Source organism: Podarcis liolepis, assembly GCF_965112155.1.
Source record: "Podarcis liolepis genome assembly, chromosome: 1".
Taxonomy (NCBI): domain Eukaryota; kingdom Metazoa; phylum Chordata; class Lepidosauria; order Squamata; family Lacertidae; genus Podarcis; species Podarcis liolepis.
The window spans coordinates 68907834-68927029 of record NC_139554.1 but is presented as its reverse complement, the minus strand read 5'-3'; the positions used below and the strand labels follow the sequence as shown (position 1 = coordinate 68927029).

At 39.2% G+C, this 19196-nt stretch overlaps 1 protein-coding gene and 1 long non-coding RNA gene across 6 annotated transcripts in view; one reads left to right on the top strand and one right to left on the bottom strand.

Moving 5' to 3' along the window:
* SBF2 (SET binding factor 2) overlaps window positions 1–19196 on the bottom strand; it is a 230333-nt gene that overhangs the window by 3833 nt on the left and 207304 nt on the right. For 3 of the 5 annotated variants that reach the window (XM_083476222.1, XM_083476223.1, XM_083476224.1), the window contains 11 exons: window positions 16235–16422; window positions 15077–15253; window positions 13434–13535; window positions 12189–12374; window positions 9451–9577; window positions 7631–7758; window positions 6192–6425; window positions 3824–3928; window positions 3169–3362; window positions 2248–2335; window positions 942–1073 (listed from right to left, as the gene is read on the bottom strand). In XM_083476222.1, coding sequence (XP_083332348.1) covers window positions 942–1073; window positions 2248–2335; window positions 3169–3362; window positions 3824–3928; window positions 6192–6425; window positions 7631–7758; window positions 9451–9577; window positions 12189–12374; window positions 13434–13535; window positions 15077–15253; window positions 16235–16422 — 1661 coding nt within the window. Of the gene's footprint in view, window positions 1–941; window positions 1074–2247; window positions 2336–3168; window positions 3363–3823; window positions 3929–6191; window positions 6426–7630; window positions 7759–9450; window positions 9578–12188; window positions 12375–13433; window positions 13536–15076; window positions 15254–16234; window positions 16423–18622; window positions 18686–19196 lie in introns of all 5 variants that reach the window. The other 2 variants (XM_083476221.1, XM_083476225.1) reach the window with 1 other exon arrangement.
* LOC310695183 lies at window positions 3372–8083 on the top strand. Its single transcript, XR_014519969.1, has 2 exons — window positions 3372–3534; window positions 7754–8083. It is a non-coding gene; the product is annotated as an uncharacterized lncRNA (long non-coding RNA).

The following is a 19196-nucleotide window of genomic DNA, read 5'->3' as shown; positions in this document are numbered from 1 at the left end:
AGAGGTCCAGGACCTCTTCTGAAGGCGGGCGGGGGGCGAAAGTCTTTGCTCCCCCGCCCTGCCTTCAAAAGCTGTCCTGGACAGGCTTCGCGGACCTCTCCCGCTGCTTGCGGAGAGTTGCCAGCATGCCGAAGCCTGCGCGCGCTGAGATCAGCGCGCCCAGGCTTCGCGGCCCCGCCGCCCGGCTTCGGAGCACCATTCCGAAGCCGGGCGGCGGCGGGAGGTGTTCCCGCCCCGCCGCCCAGCTTCGGAGGAGCCTTCCGAAGCCCGGCGGCGGCGGGAGGAGGTGTCCCCGCCCCGCCGCCAGGCTTCGGAGGAGGTCCGAGGACAGTGGGGAAGACGTGCTGCGCTTCCCCACTGTCCCTGAGATTTCCCTATGGGCTGTCGTCTTGCGAAGCAAGCCCATAGGGAAATTCGTTTTGCGAAGCGCCTCCAAAACGGAAAACCCTTTCGTCTAGCGGGTTTTCCGTCTTGCGAGGCGTTCGTCTTGCGGGGTACCACTGTACAATGAATTAGTGATACGGGGGTGGGAATTTATCTGTTCAGGATTATTGTCCTGCCATGTGTAATTTCTACTTTGACAGGCAGAATATTCAGGACATTTTTGCCTTACACTTGAGTAGGTATGCTGAAACTCATACTCAAAAGGATGCAGACATGAATAGCAGTGTGCTCTTTTATCAGCATTCAAGAGTAAAACCAATATACGTCAATCAAGAGCCTTACCTTAGCAGCAGTGTTGTTTTATCTATTTTATTTTTTTAAAGTTTTCTTAAAATGGAAAAAGGGACTAAGGCTATCTGATGAAAACTTCAAAAACATGAAGTTTGCTTAGTGTGTGTGTGTGTGTGTGTTTGAGAGACAGATGCAAACACACAGAGGGAGTAGGGATTTTTGGTGCTAATATGAAGTAGTCCAAGGTCTGTAGCCAATATACTTACATCAAAGAATGCTCTCTCATTAGCATGCTTTGGAGCACCCATAGTAGGTGAAGCAGGTATCACACTTTCTACTTCTGCAAGGTCGATATGGCCCTTGCAGCATGCATCCTCAACAGAATCATAATATCTTAGCTAGTAACGAAAGAAGAAAATTATACACTATGCAAAGGAACAACAAACAGATTACACACTTGAGAACCTAACAATTGCCATAGTTTTCACAGTTTGAACCACTAGGACTTGGGTGGACTGCAATTTACAATAATATTGGAGCAACTTGCTGCTTATAAATTCTGCAAAGAAATACATCAACCGAGGTATTATTCAATGGCAGCTCTCAAAATTCCACTCAAAGGCACTTCAGTTCACAAACTCAGCGGTGCTGGCCGTACACGTCCCAAGAGCCAGTGTGATATATTTAGGAGAGTTGAAGTAAGAGCTAGGACCACCGTTCAAATCTCCACTGCGGCATAAACCTCACTGAGTGACCTTGGGCCACTCACTCAGCCTAACCTACCTCACAGGCTTCTTGTGAGGATGAAATGGAGAGGGGAAAACCATGTATGCTGCTTTTAACTCCTTGGATTAAAGGTAGGATATAAATGCAATAAAATAACTAGATCAATTCCAGTCTCTTTAGGGGAGGAGGGATGCAGCAGAGCACCCAAAGCTTCACCTTGGGGTTGGAACATTTTTTTCAAAAAGATCTTTGATTGCCTAAAAATCTAACTGTCCTCTGCGTGAGAGATTACATAATAAACATAGACAGATGTTACAAACTCAGGAGCTATAATTAGGCATTTTGAATGGACTGTATTTTGAGGAGCCACCCATGGGTGATTAACTTGCAGAATTTATTGTGTTCAGAGGCAGCGTACCTCAGGATCAAATGCTGGGAATAAAACAGGGTGTGCTACCATACCCTGCCCAGTACTACTTCCCAGGAGCACCTGTTTGACAGCCACTAGACTAGGTCTTTGGTCTCACCTAGCAAGGCAGTTCTATGGACCTATGTACAAGGTGCTGTGGAAACTCTCAACACACAAACTGAGCAGTTCATTTGCTGCTGTTTTCTGAAACATAGATTCTAGGCCGACGTCAGAAAGCATCTCCTTGCTTCACTGAAGGTGCCCAAACTCAGGCCTCTTAAAGAAACATCTGTAAGCAGGGAGATCAGATAGTACAATTGCTTTCTCCCCCCCCCCCCCGCTCAGCCTAGTGGTATAATTATTTATTGCAGTCTCTGCAAAACTTATTTTGTACGAATAATAAGATTATTCTATTAGAAAACAGAAGTAGATCTTACTTGGTGTTTGGTAACATCTAGCACAAACCAACGAGGTTTCCAGCCTTTCAACAAAGCTCCTCTTTTGTAAAGTGTACCTTCAAATGATCTTAAGGAAAGGAAAAGAAAAGATTATATATATATATATATATATATATATATATATATATATATATATATGCATTTACTCTCAAGCTCCCTAGTGTCACCTAAGTAAGCATTTATGTATCAGTATCAGTAATTACCTCATATTTCTCGTTAAATCCATGCAGTTAAATCCATATTTTCTTTAATGAGAATTGTACATACATCCCTACAAGGTCAATGCATTTGGAATAGTGTGATCCTTGGATAACCATGAGGTTTAAAGTGTTTATCTGTTATCAAAAATACTGTTTGTATTGTATGCCAGACTATGTAGCAATTATTTCTCTGTGTAGAGTCTTAATGCAACTAGCATCTTGCCTCTAAATGAAATATAGCCATTAGGAGGAAAGAAGCCAGATGCCTTAGATTGTAAATAATAATTTAATGAGTTTCCCCAGCCACTCTGGACATACTTATGAATTAAGCTGAAAATAAAAATGCAGATTTAATAAATGGTATCTCATTACTCAAAAGCATTAAATAGTCAGCATACATCCCCAGAAACGTTTCTTCTTTGAGCCAAGGATTTACCTCAAAATTCTTTTGAAGAAAAAAATGTAAATAATATGAATAAAACAGTATTTTAAAATAGCAAAATTTATAAGAGAGATAGTAGCTAGTTGTCTGTACTTGATTTGTCAGGCTTTCTATTTCAATATGGTATTGTTTTAATACCCTGATTACTTTTTTGTTATATTTGATGAACTGCAGTTTGAAACAGCAGATTAAGAAATGGATGTGACTTTCCTTCCTGGCTGAAAAAGAGGTGAATCATATGCTAACCACTCAAATTACCTATTTTCATCATTCTTTGATGTGAACTGATTGTACAGCGTAGTTACTCTCCTTTCCACACCATTGGAGGGCGAGATGTTGGTGTTCTGTTCTTCACCCAATCCACTGTCTGGTAGATGTAACAAAGACCTCTTTTGATAAGAATGCAGATTGGCAGACATGATTGCTGACGAGCCAGAAGGATGTCTCCGATGCTTTGAAAAAGTGATAAAATGTCAAGAAGTTTTAAGATGGAGGGGTAGTCAAGATTTCAACAAAGCAACATTCTAAACTGGGATTCCTGGCTGGTTTAAGTTAGAACCACAGTGACCATTAAAACATTTTGGCAAGAGTACAGCACACCAATTCACAGAGTGAATTAAAAGTGTAAGGAGCTGAATTACTATAGCTGACCTCATTAGACAATACTATTTTCTTCATGCATTGACAAAACAAAGAGTATAACTATTTCACAAAATTCTTAAAATTAGAAATAACCAGGAAGAAGGGAAAACCACCACTGTGTGCAAGTCCAGATCTAAGCAAATCTAAAACTGCCACTTTTACTTTAAACAGGTAAGAATTCAATTTCAGAAGGTGCTTTGGTCACAACTCTTGCCAGTCTTTGTTTGAAGAAGGAATGCAATTACTGATCAGTGTGCTTTCTGCCACTTACATTGTCCTGCCTTGTATCTTCTTTAACATTTACTTTGACTTTTTCCCACAATGGCTGCCACCTTTCTGGGCTTTGATTTAACTTGTTCTCCAATCTTTCGATTTCCTGAAAACAATGGAAGGGGTTTTTCCTGACATTAAATATTTCTGACGGTTTGTTTGTATCATTAAAACAAAAGCTATAACTGCTTGCCATGATGAAAAATGATGAAAAGGGCTGGATATGTTTTTAAAAGAGTACTTGCAAAATTCAGGCCCAGTGCTATGACATCAATATTACAAACTGCCAAGAGTAACATTTACCCTGTTTTTTCTAAGGAACAGTACCAAACTGTAATAAAAAACAAAAATGAAACAGAAAAACTTATTTAGTATGTATGCCAGACTGTAAGTTGTTCTTGTTGTGAAACTGGGAATTTGAACACTTTGGTAGCCTCTTGCGACATTTTATTAATGTATGTTCCTGTGTGAATTTTTCGTGAGATAGGCGTTTGATTTGTGCATCTGATTAAACAATATTTAAAATTAGCTATGGTTTAATGCGAATGAGCAGCAAATCATGGATACTTGGCTCCTCTCGTGTTCCTGTTCCTGTTCCTGCTGGGCTGTCATGAAACAAGCCATAGTCTGGTTTATCATGTTGTCTGAACTTGGGCTCATGGTTTGTTTCTCTTGAAACAAACCATAAGCAGATGAATGCAGGAGCACAAGGAACACAAAACTTTGTGAAAGATACTATATGAGTAAATGTCAGCTATACCTTTAAACCAGCTTTCCCATTTAAGTGTTGTTCATGTTAACTTATCATGACACACAGTAATAAAACAAACTATGGCAGCATTGGCTAATATCAAAGTTTTTGTTACTTAAATTGAATAAGAGCATATTGCTTGTTATTGAACTTCTGTTGTGAAACATTTGATCTTAATCCTTTAATAAAAATGCAGCGTTGTATTTATAACAGGTATTAGCTTATTGGTCATTGTATTATCTTCTGTTTCAAAAGAGAAAGAACACTGAAAATAAGGTGGCAAGAAATGCCCTCAAAACTCTAATTTTAGGAAATCATCTGCTATGGTATGGCTCGGAGCCTAATGTTTAGCTCCATGACCCGAAAGAGCATTGTGCTCTGCAAATACAGCTCTCCTTCTGTTCACAGGGTTAAAAGTTAGGATCTAAGCCTCTATGTTCTAAAGCGAAGTATAAATTCTAGGACAGGGGTTGGCAAGGTTTACCTCACCTGGGCCAGTTTACTCCCGTGGAGATTGCTCCGTGGGCCGGATCGCATCTGTGCAGACGCAATTTCCGGCACCGCGGAAGTGAGTCCCCACTCTGCCGGTTTAGCGCAGCATGCGGGGACTCGCCAAGCTGGTGGCTTGGTTCGGGGGTAGCTCATGGGCTGTTTAAACAACCCCTGTGGGCTGCTTGTGGCCCATGGGCCGCAGGTTGCCAACCCCTGTTCTAGGAACATTGAAAATGTCATAAATAGCTAGTTGGAGCCAATAGTTATTATGTTTCAAAACCACATTTTATTTACTGCTAAATTACAGTTCTTTCTTCTAAACTGCAGAAGGATCATATGCTAAGAGAAAGGAAAAAACTGAATTCAAGTATATAAAGCCGAACATGGACTATTATTATAGGCTAATTTTGAATCCATTTTCCATAGTACGGAAGCACAGCAATTACTGATTGTAAGCTGAAAATATTTAGGCATTTCCCTGCCCCCCAAATTGATATGTTTGGTATGCATTTTTTTATTGCTTTAAAATAGCAATTAGTTCAGGAAAATGTCTTGCTGCTGCTTATTATAAAGACTATTTTAAAGATTTTAAAACACATCTTCCTAACACTTGTCTGCATTCAATACCCTTGATACTACCTAACCATTTTTCAATGGAATTTATTATTCCTTAGAAGTTAGCAGAATAACCACACTACATAGCAGCTCCACTTAGTTTAGGCAGACGTGGAGTTTATATGAAACTAACCAATACATGCCAGTGCAGTTCTGTTGTACAATGAGAGAAGCTATAAGTTCTTTGTGTGAAATAGTTAAAAATACTCCAAATTGGGCATTTCACAGACAATATCCTAAAGACCACTCACAGACATTTCAATATTTCCAGAAAAGGACTAACATCCAAAGTGTATTGTATTTTGCTAACTTAATTTCTACAGACAATTGGTTGGCTTTCAGTTAGTCTGGGAAACAGGCATAGGCAATCCTAACTCAGAAAAAGGAGTGGTCTTTCCTTTGAGCCAAAATATCATTTTGCTCTATTTCTGCTTTCTTAAGGGAAATACATTTTTAAAAATTGAATGGATGTTACCTGACACCAATAGATTCTTAAAAAAATTATACTCACATTTAATAGGCTGGTGATGGCATCTGGCTGCACTTTGCTAATGTTGTCATAGCATGGCCAGACAATTTTCCTCTTACTGTGGGAAGGTGACATGTCCATTTGGTCAGGTTCATCCAAGGTACTACATTTTGCAGTTACCATGGCCCAGTCATAAGAAGGACCGGTAGCCAAAGTCTCCTCTGTGTAGTAATCCCACTTTTTAAGACTGGATATGTTTACATTTGGTTTTAATGCCTGTAGAAATTAATGCCAGAAGATTAATAATGCATAATGGCTTTCTGGTATCATTGTCCCCACTTCCTCAAAGGCCAATTGATGTGCACTACTTCAGCTGCTCTTCTGTACTTAACATTTTATAGATAACATCTGGAACATACCTGACCTCAAACTTTTTGCATTGCTGAAGCAAGCTGCCTCAATTGTAAGAGCAAGATAAATATTCAGTTTCCTTATTAGGGTAATAAATTCAAATTTCAGTTTGTCCATACTGTTCAGGGGGTACATTATCTCTTTATTTCAGTTCTAACCTTGGAAAGCCCTCCCTTTCTTTCAAATTCCATTTATCAAGGATATATTAGGCTCGTCATTCATCTAGCAAAATAGGTCAGAAAGGTCCTTTTGAAAGGATGTAATAAAATGCTGATAGAAATGGGTGATATTATTAAAGTAAATATGCTGAATATTATTTATAGACTCAGAAACCCCACCAATATACATGTTTCAATAAAAATAGCTTTGCAGATTTTTGGTTCGAAGATTTTGTGATGAGGAGCTGTCACTAGTTCTACTGATCCTGGTTTCAACTCTTTCCACAGTGCCAGGCATGTACCTTTATAACTGTGTCACCAACAAAGCTATAGCTTTTCAGTAGTAAAACTAGGTTTAAATTCAAGAATTAGCATGAGATCACCTCCTGAGACCATGTCCCAGCGCCTTACTTGCTGCTCTGCCAGCCAAGTTGCTGTTTTAATGCAGAGTTATAGGATATTCTAGTAATAGGCACAAATAAATTAGAGGGAAATATGCTTGCCTTACATTGTCTGTACACCTTTGCCCCACAACACAAGCTTAAGGTTGCAGAACCAAAGCTGTTATTCTCCCTCTCCTAAAAAAAGCAAACTGCACAATTACTTCCTCATGCCCAGGTAGTTGTGTTTGGAAAACATTAATGCTTCATGCCAGATAGTGAAAAGTGCTTTTGAAACGGAAGGCTCTTCACAGTTCAGGATTTTGCTTGTTAAAGAACTAAAAATATCCAACTGAGCATGCCCCAGCCATTGGATAGGCTCTTGGGATCTTGGCCATGGTTCTGTAGTCCTGTTTATGCTAGTAAACATTCAGGTCATCTAGGTAGTTCACTCAATGAAAGTCTCAAATGAGACACCAAACTTTATTCAGGTACCAGGATAATGAAGATCCTGAACCTTTCTGCTTTATACCTCTGTTTCAGCTGGTGCATAGAGGTAATTGAAGAAAACAGGACTTCTTTTGTGAATTTTGTCTATGCATTCCCACATGCAAACTCCTTTCTTGCCATGTTTCTCTCCTTTATCTTCAAACAGTGTCCCTAGAAAACAAGAAAACATAAGAAGTTGAAGGAAAGAACTCTCCTTGCCAGATAGTGAAAATAACTTTTGAAAATGAAGGACCTTTACAGCACAGGGTTTGCGTGTAAAAATATCCAATTGAGCATGCCTAAGCAGAGAAGCGGGGTTTGGAGCAGAACAATGGCCAGTGAGGGACAGCATTAGAGAGCTCCTCCCTGTTCTCCAATGTTCTTATACGTAAGCTTGTGACCTTCTAAGGCTTATTTTCTTTTCCTATAAGTTTGGAAAAGATGCATCTGATTATGTGTCATGAGTACTTTCAGATATAAACATAATTGTAAGAAATTCAGCTGTCTTTTATTAACAGCTGCCTGTGACATCACAGTGTAATTTAACTGCTAATATCTGTTAACTAGCAGCACTAAATTGTGGCAAAAACGAGGACTCCTCTGTCAACTTGCTTACATGCCACAAGCAGGGAGCCACTGCAGAAAAGGCCCATTCTCAGTTGCCACCCTCCGGACCTCTTGTGGAGGAGGCAGCACATGAAGAAGGGCCTCAGAAGATGATCTCAGGATCTGGGTAGGTTCATATGGAAAGAGGCGGTCCTTGAGGTATTGTAGTCCTGAGCTGTTTAAGGCTTTATAGGTCTAAACCAGCACTTTGAATTGGGCCCAGAAACTACTGTATTGGCCTGAATATAAGCCTCACTTTCCCCCCAAATTCTGACTGTGAAAAGTTAAAGTACGGCTTAAATTTGTAACCTTACAAAAATTGGCTTTTACAGTATTGTTGCTGAAACAGACATATGGTAAAATGAAACGGGTGTCAGTGCCTGTGGAATTTTAAGGGAGCAGCTTATATTCAGGTATAGTATTTTTTTCCTTTTCTCCCCTTGAATTTTAAAGGGGTGGATTATATTCGGGTGCAGCTTATATTTGGGCCAATACAGTAATTGACAGGATTGGCGTTATATGCTCAAACCATCTTGCCCGGTGAGCAACCTGGCCTCTGAATTCTGCGATGTGAACTACTTAAGTGAGAAAAATAAAATTTCATTCTAATGGGGCTCCAAAGGGAATAGAAGCCTTCAAAGCTCTGAAGGCAGGACTTATCTGGGAGCAATGAACACATTTTACTTTTGGTGATATCACATATTGAGCTCTACCTTCTAGGCCAGAGCTTTCCAAACTTTTCATGCTGGTGACACACTTTTTAGACATGCACCATTTCGCAACACAGTAATTTAGTTTTACTAGCAAACAGGAGGTTAAACTAGCCCCTTTCCAGCCCTGGGAGGAGCATGGGGAACATTCACACGGCACACCTACCCACTGCAGCTGACACACTACTGTGTCGCGACACACAGTTTGGAAAGCTCTGGTCTAGGCAGTGTGGATATGTGGTTCCTAGGCATAGTGTCCTCCTTTTCCTGGTTAGGAAAAGGAGCTACTTGCCAGGAATTCTAAATGTCATAGGTAACTTCCAATGTCACAAGCTATAAAATGCAATCCATTACATGTCTGTTCACAAGTAGGCCTGCTGAGTTCAATGGAGTTTACGTCCTGGTAATTATGTATAAGATTGCAGCCACAGAACAAATTTCAAGATAGCAAAGGGTGGCAGGTATATTACAACAACTTCAATGTTAACTTTAGTCAGTGCTTTAAAATTAAAATAAAAAGTTACACCAGCAAAACTGGGATCCTTACCATGTTCCAGTCTTTCATAGTCTGAGTCCAGCAAGAATGTTTTAAATCGATTGGAAACATAGTGAAATGCTACAAACTTCAGGTAATACTGATTGAATTCAAACTCTGTTGGATACTGGTTGTGAATCTGAAATGCACAAATGATAGCAACATATATTACAACAATAATATATATTATTTAAAAAACCTAAACTTAAACAGCAAAATATATTATTTATCTTACTTTCATCGACCAGGCCCCTCTGCAAGCTTTTCTGCTACAACCTTATAACTGCTAGATTAAAATGGGTTTTTATCAGTTCTGTCAAAGCACTATAGTGCTCTTAGGGAAAGGTTCCAAATATGTGTTTTAAAATTTTGTGGTCTTAATAAACAAACAATCTACTGTTACTGCTATTTTCATCATCATGCCACAATGCCACTTTTGAAAAGTTGTTACAAAAGCATCTCAGTTTGATTTGTTGAAGACTGATATTTTGTTTTCATACCTTGTATCATTATGAAGTTGCTAGCTGCATTGAGAGTTCTTGCAAACCAAATCATGGGACAGAAAGTGGGGGGACGGGGGGACGGGGACATAAACATGCAGGCCTTATTTGAAAATATTTGCAATGCCTTGAAATTCCAGATTTGGTTCAATAACAGCAATGAAAATCTTGCACCACACTGTCTGCTGGAACTGTATTAAAGCCAACTAGGGCAATGTGGTATTATTGTTTAAGTGGGCTAAAAGTGAAGTCAATATTTCTTCAAGTACTAGGAGTTACAAGGAATCTGTGATTGACTCACTAGGTGTTTTTTTTCAAAACCAAAAACCTGGAAAGCAGCCGGGGGGGGGGTGTTGTCCTGAAAATCTGATAGCAGTAGTGGGGGAGGAGTGCTTTACTTTTCACCCCTCCCACAGATGCTGCCTGCCCACAGAAGGAAAGTAAAGTCGCTCACAGATCTTCCAGATAATATGTAATTTGTCCTTTTTTCTGCAGGAAAAGAATGGAGCAGGTGAAAAAGAGGCTGACAATTACCATTTCTGTTAATTACTTAAAATGGATAAGTAGCATTTACTGAAGATGTGCATCCATGCCAAATGGGTTTTGAAAACAGACCTATAAGTTCCCAAGTGATGATGATGTTGATGATAATACTATGAAAGGGAAAAAGCTACCCACAAAAACAATTCATTAAACATTTTTTTTATACCACCAAATTCCTAGTGCTTTCTTCAAATCTGGCAGGCAGGCATGATGAGAGTCCACAGCATCTAGAAGGCAGACATTGGCTATCCCTACCACAAATAGTCACTATAGAGGTAGTGGGGTTGAAGCTGTTCTCACCATTTCAGTGAGATTTCATTTTAGATGTACCTTTGGATCATACCCAGTCTATGCCTAGCCTACAAAGAACACACATGGCTGAGACAGCAACATATGCTGTAACTTTTCCTCACTACAGTAAGGGTGGGGAAGTGGAAAGAGGTAGGAAGAGAAGAAATAACTTTTACAGATAAAAGTTTTATGCAAATGCAGCATTATAACAACACATTAAAACTGACACGGGATTCTGGAGAAAGTGATGGAAGCTTTCTAGTGTGACATCACTGTCACAAATTCTGTCTTCCTAGAAACATCTACAAGATCTACCAGATGTTGCTATTGTGAAATAATGATTCACATTAATAATTCAGCTGACACCTGGAGATACTGGCATAAACAATGGCTTTTTGTAAGATGATGCAGTTCTAATTTAAGAATCCCTGTTTTATATGTTCTTTCTAGTTGAAACAAGGACGGCTTTTTTCCACAGGATCATTCCAGTCTCATTCAGCGTGTTAAAAGTGGCATGCCATTAAAACCTTCACTTATTGCTTCTGATTGAATTTGCACAGCAGATCCAAAATAAAGAAACAGAAGGATTCCATTGTCATCTTTATGCAGAATGAATTACTGGTAATTCTAGAAAACCATGTTCTACATAGGCAAGACTACAATCCAAAAAGTAGTTATTCCAGTGCAATGCTAGAGTCCATTTCATGTACAAGGCATCATGGCTATGATTTTCAGGTGCCAGGAGCTAACAAGTGATGGCTATCACCACCGCATCCTGTTTACAAGCTGATCTGTGCACCACATGTCCTCTGTTGGAAATATGATACTGAGCTGGATGATCCAGCATATTCATTTTTGTTTCTTGGTGTTGACTCAGGTAGATGGGTTAGCACCAGTGAGCTCTGCAAATGTAGAAAAATCTTACCTGCAGGTGTCTGCAAATATTGGATTGGCCTATCGGGCAGCCACTATTTGTGCTTGCCACCAACTTGCTACCGTCTCCCCCCAAAGCTTTATGGCAATGAAGAGGGCTTTAGAGTTCTCTAATTTGTGCTGAGATATGGAAAATATGTATTAAAAAAGAGAGAAATAGACTGCTGCTGTCACTTAACTTTACAAACTGCTTTGCAAGTGAGAGCTAGGGGGAGTCCTTTTTGCCAGAGGAGCAGAGGCATAGCATCTATGGAGCAGATTTGTGGATACTTGCTTATACTTTCTTTGAGAAGTATGGTAGAAGTACATTACACTACTACCATGAAAACAGCTTTAATTTCACATTTTTCTGTCACACTAAGTTTATTTATCCTACTGAGAACATAAAACATGTTCCTCTTTTTCTAATATATTTGTCCATTACCCTGGAATGTTGGCACTTTGCATCTATCTATATTAGAGATAAAGATTTGCTCAACTTACCTGGTGAACACAATCCAAGAACTGCAAAAAGACAGGAGCAAATCCACTCCCCTGGCAATTGAGAGTCAAATTACTGCGCTGGCTGAACTTGTGACCAAATGACAGCCATTCTTTTTCCACTAGCATTCTGAAACCTTCAAGTGTTCGATAGAATGGATCACTGAGTAATTGCACGAGAGACACCACCTGGATATCAAATGACATTTGTAATACATTAGATACAGCACATTAGAAACAATCTAGTATGTTGCATGAGAAATATCTGGGCACTGCTGTGGTGTATACCTTTCCTTGTCTCTTTCCCCCTACCGTTTAGTGTACCTTGTACTTCTATCTTTGAAGTGTGAGACCAATCAGCAGAACTGCTGTGCATATGTACAATGTCAATACTGCTTGTGGAGGTTGGTGATGCAAACTCTGCGTCACCATCAGATAGAGCTTGCCAGAACAGTAAAGAATTGGGAGGGGTGAGGATGAGGCTCAAAGAATAAAACAAGTTGTCCAACTTTTAAAATTTCTACTGCCCAATCCCTCTGGGACCACTCCTCTGGTGCACGTGGAATACACAAACCAGGAGCCCTTGGTTTCATGTTATATCTAAACCAGGGATCGTGGTTTATAGCTCCCAAACAAGCCACAATTGATAACCAATCTTAAGTTGTGTTTGCTGATAATAACTACTTAGGGAGCAACAAACTGCAATCCCTGGTTTGGGCACAATGGATTTATCCTGCTCACACTAGGGGATGGATGAAATCAGAGCACACTGCTTTTTCACATTAAGCCATGATAACTCAGAAACTATGTTAGATGTAGTAAGTAACCTGTTGCAATTTTAGAAAAAACAACATAACCAATGAGATCTGGAATTACTGTTCATTTCTTCCATGGTTTGTTACATAGGACTAAAATTACTGGCAGTTTATTTTTACACCAAGCCTTTTCCAAACACCAGAATTATAGGACAATAGTGCTTGCAAGTATGAATGTATGTGAGACAGATCCAGCTCCACACAGAGACACTACACATCAGTTGGCCATCAGCAAAAAAGTTCATTTCTTTCTAAAGGATTAAAGATTCAAGGGATGGGTTTTGTGTTTTTTTTAAAAAAAAGTTATATAAAAGAAAGCTGTGAAGGGTTTTAAGTCTGATGCATTCTTTGGCATCTGAAATTATTAAACAGATATAGTAAACTGGTCAGAGCAAAGTGATCTTTGCTGGCCATTAATATGTTATAGGCTCACCTGTGCTGTGATATCCCAGCCATCTTCCAGGCAAACCAAAACTGAAGAACCATTCTCAAGCAACTCCGATATAACCACACCCAACTGCATTATTCTGTGAAGCTATATACAGTATGTATATATAAAAGATGAAGAGCATATGTTAGAATGAAGGATAAATTAGTAAACAAAATGATTTCTGGAATCAAATTATGCTGGTACTCAACAAACTAGTCTTGTAAAAAATGAGTATTAGAAAGATTTTTATATGAATATTATTCAACACCCTTGCCTAAAGGCTACAATCAGTTTCGTTTAAGTTTCACTGAGGTCAGAGGTTATAAACAACAGATCAAGGAGGGAGAGCTGGAGAACATGCTATAGTGATGCTTTTTTTACTGGCATCAGATGTAATGCATAACCCAGGTTATGGGAAGGATTTTACCCATATTAAATCCAAAGAGGGCTTAGAACAGTCTAGAAGTCTAATACTGGCAGCCTTGATTGGTAATCTGATTTAAAAGATATTCTGTAATCTCTTCAAGCACCACAGACTCTTACTCCATATAATAAAAAAACTTGTGATTATTCTGTGTCTCACACTACAGCTGCAAAACATGAGTGTAGATTCTACACTGGAGTAGGAAACTTGTGGCCCTCCTGATGTTGCACTGCAATTCCCATCTTTCCCAACTAGCATGACCAATAGTCAGGGATGATGGGAGTTGTAGCCTAATATGATCTGGAGGGCCTCAGGTTCCCCACCCCAAATTAGGGGACAAATGAGATACAATACTACTACCAATTGTGTGACTTGCTTTTAAAAAGTAAACTCCAAACATGGGGTAGGAAGAGATCCGGCATGGGTGGTTGGAGGCATTAATCTTTGCCCATCCACGGGGGTCCTGAATGGGTATTAATTAACTTAATTGCACTAAGAAATTGGTGGAAATAGAAGTTTCCCCCCTTCAATATAAATAGTAGGTGTGAGACCAATTAGGACCCCTGCAATGAAGAAAGGCTTAAAGCCCCCATTTGCCCCATATCAGGGCTCTAGTCTGGATAAGCTGCCCACTGCCCAACTGCAATATACTTTTAAAAAGCCATTGATTCTCAAATAAAGTCTGCTATAGAAAATCCTGGCTAAAAATATTTAGATGCAGTAGACCATAACTTCTGAAACAAGTGTCTAATCTGCAGAGCACTCAAGCAGAAAATATCCATTTCACTTCAAGGAGACTTGTGCCAAGGTACTGAATGAATACAATATGGTGGTTAGATCCTTAACTACAAAGGATAACCAACAATAACAGATTCAGACACACTGTTATTCATGTTACATCATTTTTAATACTGGAAATTTAAACTGAAATTGCTTTAATAAAAGCAGCAAAAGATTTAAATTGACTTTAAGAGAGAAAGTAAATAATAACAACCATGTACTACATATTCATGACTGATTATAATTTATAGGGAGCCATGTAATGCTTCATTCATCAAATCTCACAGTGTGAACACTGAAATACATCTGTCTGCATACGAATACAGCATATGATATTTAAAGCAGTTATTGAAGAAAAGGAGAATTTTTCACTGGACAGAAATAGCACTTTGTTATGCATCAGAAATCACAAGACATTTATGACTCCACAATATCACTTTACCTGTGGGAACCACTCTGATTCTCCAAGTGCTTTAAGGAATGTTATTTCAGAATCTGCAGGAATATTGCTAGGGACACAAGCACTCATGAGCTTTTTAAAACTAGCTTTCACTTGCCGGATGTCACTGAACTCAACAGGAACAAATTCACAATTTAAAGCAAAATCAAGTTTGAAGCTCTGTGGACAAAGAAGGTATTTACTTGTGTTAATAATGTGCATTTAAATTAAAACATTGCTTTATTTTACTTTAACACCTTATTAATAGTGTTACTTTAATATTGAGTGGTTTCCCGCCCTGCTCCCATTTTCATGAGCTGAATGGCTGTTATGCAAACAGGCTGCCACAATTGGATGTTACCCAATCCTCATGAGTCATAACAGGTGTTGATTTATTTAACAACCTTGATATTGTGTTACGGGTGCTATGAATTGTCATTTTTTGTACTATTTTGTATAAACTGAAGGTCTAACTGATCATACTCCTTGCATTTCATTGCCATTTAACCCACCATGTGCAGTTTTCCCCTTTTGCACCCACGTGTGCAGACACAAGTGGACTCTTGTCTACAAAAACTTAAGCCATATTATGTTAAGAAGAAGAGTTTGGATTTGATATCCCGCTTTATCGCTACCCTAAGGAGTCTCAAAGCGGCTAACAATCTCCTTTCCCTTCCTCCCCCACAACAAACACTCTGTGAGGTGAGCAAGGCTGAGAGACTTCAGAGAAGTGTGACTAGCCCAAGGTCACCCAGCAGCTGCATGTGGAGGAGCGGGGAATCGAACCCGGTTCACCAGATTACGAGTCCACCATTCTTAACCACTACACCACACTGGCTCTCTAAGTCTTTAAGTCTTTCTGTTGCTTTTGGAAGTACATTTCATACATGTTCACAATTGTTAACTCAATGAGCAATAAATGTGTATCTCTTTCAATGGTTCAGGGAGAGAAACTTCTATTGTTGTGATCGTTTAAGTAGTCATGGACTCTAAAGATATCCTGCAAACTAGCACACAGTTATGAACATTTAATGCCTAGTGAAATCAGTAGGGCTTAAACCTGCATAATTCTGGGCTGTATTGCACCACAGTTACATACAAATCTCCCCTTTAAAAGCAGCCAAGCAAAAATACAAAATTATAACTGGAAAGCATCCATACCCTTAGCTGAGATTTTTCTCCAAATATGTAGAGGGAAGCCTGGCGTTTCAGAAGCCGGTTTTGAAAATATGCACTACTGCTGGTATATGAAGGTGAACCATCTTTCCCTGCTAATCTTGCACCCACATCGAGGAATGGCATTTGAGTGCTGATAAACCGACTGCTAGAACGAAGACTTGCCCACACACCTTTAGAAAGATTGAAAATAGAATGAAATATTTCATATTTTCATGGAATTGGACTGTTCTGTAACTCTCCAGTAAGGAATGTGCATTGTTTGAAAAGAAAACATTTGAATCTCAGTTACAATGTTTTTGGATAGGTCACACATAATGCACCTGGAAAAAATGTGCCAGCTCTGGGTTGGACTAGATGATGCTTTGGGTCCCTTCCAATTCTACAATTCTATTCTATGAAGTAATGCACAGCCCAGATCTGTCTAAACTGAGATAATAATTGAAACCACGTCGCATTTAACATTAATACAGAACTCTTCCAACGCATTCTGTGTGGCTGCCAGGTGGGTGTCGCCATGCTCCTCCCATACTGTTACTGTTCAGTGTAGGTGGGGGAAAGAAGCTGCTTGTTCAAAGATGTTTTATTGCTTGCTTTGGCTGCCATCACAAAACCACTTCATGTAGCTGGGTTCTATGTTGCAACAGTAAAACAAGCAACATCACAACAGTTGGGCTAGTGAGCCATGTGGTTAGTTCTCAAGCCCATATAGATGCAGTAATGGCACTGGGAGTGAACCTATGATCTAGGCCAGATGTGGGAAACCTTCTGTGCTCTGTGTGTTGCTATACCACTGCTGCCATCAGTCCCATCAAGGGTGGCCAATGGCCTGAGATGATGGGAACTTTAGTTCAGCAACACCTGGAAGGCCAAAGGATCTCCACATTGGATCTAAAAAATCCACTTGCTGCTATGCTTGCATATGTTACAATTACAGTGTGTAGCTTGACCATGGTGTCAGCCAAACTACAGAGATGTATGATCTAGGCCACAACCTTGCTGCCTCTTTTCTCCAGGTGTTGTTTCATATGAGAGCGTATAAGGCCACAAGAGGCTCTATTCTAGCACCAATCATTCTTTAAGAACTGCAAGTGCAGCAACAGACCAATCTTACAGTGCACTGGAATGGAGGCCATTGGCTTATGCATGTAGTACCAAAAATAGTAGTTTGAGTACTCCTGGTGAAATAGGTGCACACTTTGAAAAGCTGATTTTCTTACTAAAACGGTAAAAATAGGGACATGCCTGCTGATATATCAAAGTCAGTCTGCTTGCTTTACATGTGAACATAGAGGACACAAACAAAAATGGTTTCTTAGGAAATTGAAGCTGGTAAGATGCTGTAGTCCCTTCTTTGAAATAAAGCAAGCTGTAGCAAACACTTCAGCAGGGAGCACATGTTTAATCTGACTTTTGTTTTCCATATTATTAGTAAAAAAATAAACCATGATTTGTTACCGAAGAATCACAGAGCTTACACAGAAAATAAATGTTATTCCTCATTTTTTTAAACTAAAAGCCAAAGGATGTCCAGGAGAAAGCAACCCATCCCACTTTTTGCTATCGACAAAGGAGAGCTTGATTATAATTTGCACCACATAAAAGCAACAGTCAGAGCCAATTGAAAAGCACATGCAGACTATAACAGGTACCAGTGATGAGTTACAGCGATTAAAGAGTTTACAGGTCTCTACATATCACTCCCCAGCTACTATTCCTTGCCACAGTTTTTTATTAAAAAACAACAACAAACCAAAAGTGGCATACAACACGTTTCCTGTTCTCATTTTGAGATAATTGTTTTATCAGTGCTAATAATTATGTCACTAAGGTCTATGTTTATTACCTCTGTAAAATGGTAGCCGTGTTGGTCTGCCATAGTCAAAATAAAAAAATTCCTTCCAATAGCACCTTAAAGACCAACTAAGTTAGTTCTTGGTATGAGCTTTCGTGTGCATGCACACTTCTGAAGAAGTGTGCATGCACACGAAAGCTCATACCAAGAACTAACTTAGTTGGTCTTTAAGGTGCTATTGGAAGGAATTTTTTTATTTTGACCTCTGTAAAATGTTACTAAATAATGATTTTAAAATTTATATCAGCATGAATGTTTACTCAGTAGATAACAGCATTTCTTTACTCTGCGGCTACTGAGTATCAATGCTTGGATGATGAAATAATATATTCTTTATCATTTTCTTGCCATGATGGCAAGGATACTTATGATCTAGAAGTTATTCCATTTCATCCTGCAGCAAAGCTGTCACATGGTAACTAAATTGCGTGCCTAAGCAAGTTTACATGGTTTCTCTATACTGATATGCATAATCATGGAGATGGTAGAATGTACTATTAGTGCAAAGAATACGGTACCTTGATGGACTCTTCCTGATTTGGAATTTGAATGTGTGAAACATTTATCTCTGTACCCAAGCACTGGCAGATAGCAGTAAGGACAGGAGGAAAAGGAGGAGCAATGGAATGCACATTGCAATGAGACAGTCACAGCAAATTGAACAGGAAAGAAGAAAAAGGTTACTTGTACATTTCTATTTACTTGATTAAAATAAAACAACTGCTAATTATATTTGATTTTAATGGCTAGCGCCAAGGAATTGCCAAAAAGGAAAAAAAGGAAAGCAAATCAAGCTAAAATAATTTGGGAAAAAGAATAGGAGGGGGGAAATTCTATATTAAATCCTTTATCAAACAGGATAATGTTCATGGCCACTGCAATTAATTGCAGACATGCAAAACAGCCAAAATGATGTGCCATTGTATTATACCAAATGGAAACTTGTCCATTGTGAAAAACATTTTTAAAATGTGTGAGATTTGTCAGTTAAAAAATGTTTAGCACAACTTATCTCTATTGCCCACTTTGATTGCCAGAAGCATAAAATTAATCTAAATGCAGGGCAGACGTCCACATAACCTTACCTAAACA